The sequence below is a fragment of the Heliconius melpomene genome, chromosome 9 (assembly GCF_056956725.1).
Source record: "Heliconius melpomene rosina isolate 202511_hmr_F chromosome 9, ASM5695672v1, whole genome shotgun sequence".
Lineage (NCBI taxonomy): Eukaryota > Metazoa > Arthropoda > Insecta > Lepidoptera > Nymphalidae > Heliconius > Heliconius melpomene.
Genome location: NC_140397.1, coordinates 6,558,001 through 6,564,000, shown reverse-complemented (window position 1 = coordinate 6,564,000; position 6,000 = coordinate 6,558,001). Strand labels below are relative to the sequence as shown.

The 6,000-nt window shown below is 31.0% G+C and overlaps 1 protein-coding gene across 1 annotated transcript in view; it reads right to left on the bottom strand.

Moving 5' to 3' along the window:
• Positions 1-1,926: 1,926 nt before the first annotated feature.
• Positions 1,927-6,000, bottom strand: part of LOC146536383 (atrial natriuretic peptide receptor 1-like) — an 85,341-nt gene continuing 81,267 nt past the window's right edge. Inside the window, exons 19-20 of the mRNA XM_085190026.1 lie at positions 4,307-4,497; positions 1,927-4,155 (exon numbers count right to left, since the gene is read on the bottom strand). Of these exons, the coding sequence (XP_085046152.1) occupies positions 3,550-4,155; positions 4,307-4,497 (797 nt within the window). The 3' untranslated portion in view covers positions 1,927-3,549. The remainder of the gene's footprint in view (positions 4,156-4,306; positions 4,498-6,000) is intronic.

The following is a 6,000-nucleotide window of genomic DNA, read 5'->3' as shown; positions in this document are numbered from 1 at the left end:
TAATAAAAGGTTAACCCACTATGATGAACTACTAAAAGTTGCTTGAAAACGTACATATATATATATACAAAAAAGTTTTATCTATATATTTATTATACTTATTAACATAGTAAAAATACTGTAAAATATACTTTTTATATCTATAAACTGTTATTCTTATTTCGCTGTATAACAATAGCAAAACAACATGTCATATTTAAGCTACATCTGAAAAACATATTTCAGAACATCTGCTACGCGTGTGTTAGCATATTCCCATATACATATTTCAACAAGAAAACGATTATTCGGTATAGTAAATTTTAAATTAATTTTTTTTAAGACGCCATTCATGGCGCAGGAGCACAAGCCTGCGGCTGGTTGTGGATTCAATTCCTAGTCGAAGAAATTAAATAATAAATATTTTTGTTTCCTTGCTCTAGTAACGAGGCATAGTTGAGATTCATTTTAATAGACGAAAAGCGAGAAAAACCTGCTTTTTCATGCTTTTTGGCGAATATTTTTTAAATCTTCACACTATAAACGCAACGCAAGGGAACCAGTGTTAAGATACTTCTGCTCCCACTTTCGTTAATAACAATTGTGGTTCCATTCCATTCTAGAGAACAAAACATTTAATATTTCCATTCCCTCGCTCTGGTAACCAGGCAAAGAGCTCAAGAATTTGGCGGAAAATGGGAAACCCTAGTGCCTACTCTACCTTGTGCAGGATTTACCTAAAAAACTAAATCTAATATCTAATTTATATCTTATAGTACGTAAAATATACACTTCAACCAAAATTTCGATCAAGAAACCCTTATAAACATTATTTTGAATAATCTATTTGAAGTAAGCTTTAATCTACAAACAGTGTATTAGCATATCCTAGTTTATTATTACTTAGTTAACTCTACATACACTCTATCTGTTATGGAAATTTACTAATTTGTTGAACGTGAGAACTAATTTGTGGTATGGTATTTACGATTAGAAATTTAATATAGTAATTTTATTTATTTATTTATCTATTTAAGGCCGCTGTGGCGCTGGGGTATAAGTGTGCGACCGTAACGACGGCTGTGAGTTCGATTCCCATTCGGGGAAAAGATATATTATATAAATTTTCATTTCCTCGCTCTGATGTCTATGCCTACACTGCTTCGTGAGAAATATAGTGTTTTTTATATTTTAAAATGTATTTATTATATTAATTTATTTATGAAAATATAAATTTTATTTCTCTTTAATAAGAAAAGTAGTTACAATCCGATATTATATATTGTTAGAGAACGGAAGCGGTTAACGTTTTTAAAATAAACACGATAAAAACACATACCGTCTATATGTTTCCAACGTACTCGGACAGAGGTTCCACGTAATTACAATAAGACATGTCACTCAAGAACAACACTACTCACAAGATACCTTCCAATCAGGACTTCCACCTTTAAGCAACAGAATTCCACAGCTTTTATTGTCTTTTTCACCTAAATCTACCCACATTTACACTTGTACGCTAACAATGTATTAATAGATTTCTAGTTACAGTCAATTCAATCAACAATATCTGGCGACGATGCGGTTGCTGTTTTCAGTGTTGTTCGTGGTTTGACATTTACTATATACTATACTCTACTATAACAATATTCTATTTATTGTAGGAATTGTTTTTTTTAAATAATTAAACTAACATTATTAGTATGACAGTAAACACAACAGTTGTAAGTTCGATTCCGACTCGGGTAAATGAATTAGTTTCATTTCCTCGCTGGTGGTCAAAAGAGCAGTATTAGGTTTTGCAAATTTGCAAATGCGGGCTGTCAAAAGCGTAAAGTAATTTTCTTCTTCATTATGCTTACTTTTCGTAAATAAATGAGTAAATATTATTTTTAAATATTTTATTTAATAAAACTGCATTTTAATATGATTCTCACTCATTTTATTACTATAATTTAAAACATGAAATTTTCCACAATTTAACTTGAAACACAATTACACCTCTCTAAGATCACAATAAAATTACGAAAACACCGTAATATTTACAATAAATAAAAACTATTATTTACAAATAAACTTATCACTCATAATAAATACTTAAAAATTATTAGATTTGACTGCTTCTTTCATTTAAAATGTATGCCTAATTTAAGTATTTTCATTGATATAATAATTATTTTTTATAATTATAAAAAAAACATATTAACATTTTTCTTTTTCTAAAACTACTTCATGTCCAAACAAAGAAATATAATCTAAAAGGACCTTAATTTCAGTCACCGTAAACAAAATGAACTTAAAGTATGCCGACGATGTAAATATTTTCTTATATTATCATCTTCTATTCCTTTTATATTATACCCCCCTATATTGAACGACTTGACGTTTGCAAAAGGAGATACCTCAATTTCATCTTACTAATATTATTTATGTGAAAATTTGAGAGAATGGTTGCTTGTTCCACTTCCACGCAAAAACTACTGTACAGATTTAGATGAAACTTTACAAAAATGTAGCTTATTCCTTTAAAATAACACGTAGGCTACATTTAATATAAAGCGGGCGAAGCCGCATTTGGACCGTTAGTCATCACCTACTTATGTATATAGAACATACTTTAGCTATCATGGCTTTATATATGAAAGAAGCAATCAATATCTTAATTAATAAACGTTTCTAACATAATAATTGGATTATTATCAATAACGAGAGCTCTCTATTAAAAATAAATATGTACACCGAATAACGAAAATATCTAATAAATAACAATTTATCACATATAAAAGGTACAAAGTACTAAAAAACGTTTAATGAAGTTCGTCAAATTTTCGCCTTTTGTTGGAAAAAGCTTAGCAAATTTTACGTTCATTTTATTATATGTTTGGCAAACATAGCTAAATGTGAGGTTTTGTGAACTAAATTTTAATGAATTTGCTAATGAAAATGTAAATATTCGTATTATGTAATAAGTTTAAAGTTAAATTTTGAACCGCTTCGTCTAACCAAATTATGAAAAGAAAATTTTATAAAACAATTACTATGATTTACGTATATTTATTAACTATTTATGGCTAATATTTTATATAAAACTTCAATAACCAACATAATCTAACACCTTTTTAAACGTCTCTTAGAACTTTAAGTGAACAAGGAATAAAGGAACTATTATATTATTTTTTAACATTAAAACCTCTAATTGAGAGACAGTGTGCTGACAGTTCAGTAGGTTTATTATATCAAGAAATTTGTCACATGGAAAAATATTTTAAAAGCTCACTATTTTATTTAAAAGATATCTAAACATTACGTTAACTTGAAGAATTTATTCTCGTCTTTATTAAATCTTGTCTTATCTAGATCTTTTTTGTTATTTATTGTAGTCAGAGTTACATCAAAATCTTTAACTTTTATACAATTTAAATTATAATTATTTCACTAATAGACGATATCGATATCGTTTCTAAAATATTTCAATTGTCATTTTGACTACATAAAATCGATTTTATCAGTACTACACCATAAATGACAAAGATTGGTTATAAATACATATTCTTCTACTCTTATCATCTCTTACACAATGGAATCATTTGGTTTCTCAGCTTTAGACAATAATGGAACGCTACTATAATCTTTCAGACATTCGGAGACCTTCCTAGCGCCGTTATCGAAGGAAGTCGCTGTAGGTAACTTAGGTATCCAATTGTTATTACCTAATTTATTCGATTTGTGATTACTGATTGAATTCATTTGGCACTCCTTCAGTTTAACTTTTGGCTGACCTGTTTGACTTAAATTATTATGATTGAAAGTGTTAACAGATAATGACATAGAATTTGATATGCTAAGCTTGTCCAACTCCTCAGCCTCAACTACTCCATTGGTGACACGCTCATTTGGATCAGAATGCTGCCTTTGCATTTTGATTACTTGCAATATTGGTTGTACTTCTCGTTCCAGCTTATTAATATCTGATTGTTTTTGTAGAAGTACTCCTGAACCCCGCCTACTGGAGGATCTGGATCCTTGATCTAATCGCTGTCTGAATGGGGTTAAATGTGATAGTGATCCACTCTCCGTTGATTGCGCTTGCAATTTTTTTAGCGGTGGTTTTTCTCTTGGTGCCTTGGGATCTACAATTTCACCCAAAAGCCAGTAAGTTACTTGTAGTCCTTTGCCCTGTTATAAAGAAATAAGAAATTAATATTAAATGATGCTTGAAAGGTTGACTAATGGTACCTTTACTTCATTTATTATTATTTACAATTTGTCGATTCGAAAGTAAATAAATAACATTTTGAGTGTAATTTGGATAATAAATAAAACCTACCTTCATAGCAACCTCTCCCCTACATTCTAAACGGAATGTACCGAAAGTATCAAGCAGAGACTTCGTAGTTTGCGACACGTGTATTTTCAGTGCTTCACCATTAGATTCCATTCTTGAGGCTGTGTTGACTGTATCGCCGAAGAGACAGTATCTTGGCATCTTCAGTCCAACGACGCCAGCCACACAGGGACCTGTGAAAAAGAAAAAAAATGATGTGTATCTTTTATTATAAGATTTACCATTTTATAATAAACGGCTGTATCTATTGTAGATTGCTTTGGCTTAGAAGTTTTATTTAACGATAACTTCAAGGAATAGTAGACCTGAGTAGGTATTTGATAAAATTTTCATCCTTATACCTCCACGCGTTCCTAAGAAAATGGGTCCTGACTGACGGACGGAAGGAACGTAGTGTTTGAACACTAGGTTTCCAGGTTCTCTGTACCTATATGCGTATATAACGTTAAGCTGAAAAAGAAGAAAAAGAAACTAACTAAAACATAATAAGTTGTAAATACGACCGCTCTGAAGCTAATAAGATATTTCTATATCGATCTGCAAAATTTTACAAGGCAATTGCAATTTAGATGAAAATCCTTGGCCACAAAGGCTTTTTCTATCTGGTGCAATATCATTTCGCTTTTTGATGTTTTATTTATGAACCAAAGCTTTTTACTTTACTTTTTTCACTCTATTTTCTTTTACTTTATTTTTGCCTTTGTTCAATTTAGCTTATTATAATTGAAGTCCTTCCTTTACAGCTCTATAAAATTCTTAAGGTGTATAAAGTTTTAGCCATCGTGGTGGAGTTGTAGGTTCGATTCGCACTTCGGGGTTCCGTCAATTAACACGCAAAATCACTAATTTTCTTACCCTCTGCCATATAAGAAATAACGTACAAAACTAACATTTTTTTTCGCATTCCTAAGGATATGTCTGTACGTTCAATGTAGCATAGCTATGAAAATTATGATGAAAATATTAATAAATAATATTTATTTCCCCCCGAATAAGGACTGAACCCTCGTGGGTTCCGTTACAGTCACACCCTTGTGCCTTTGCGCCATGACGGCCTCAATCATGAATAAAAGAACATAAAACAAATATAGAAATTCCAAACGAACCTGATTAGTTACGAGACAGGTACATTTATTATGTTACAAACAAGTTAAATTCTCTGTTATTCCAACTCTGGAAACTTCCTAACATCGTTCTAGCATTGTAATTTTAGATCGGAAAACGAAAACTTTTTGAATATAATTATTTGAATTCGAATTAGGTAAAGAGTAAGAAATACTTATTGTTGCTAGTTTCCTTTGAAGCCTTATAGTAAGGGACGAAAATGGAACCTGGAACCCTAGTGTTAAGACACTCTATTCCTAATATAAAAACTTTTATTCCTAACTTTCCGCTAAATTCTGGAGCCATTTGTTATTGACTGGTTAGCGTCGCGCTTCGCCTCGTTACACTTTTTCAATACTACCAGAGTATTGTGTGACGTAATTTAACACCACGAAGTCTCTAACGTCTCTACGAGAGGCGAGAAATAAATATAATTGCCCAAATAATAAAATTTATTCCCTAATAATTCAATATGTCAGAATCGAACTCGCAACCATCGCGTCGCGTTCACAATCCGTCGCTTTGCCGCTTATGTACGACCACATTATAATTATAATCTAAGCAATATATAT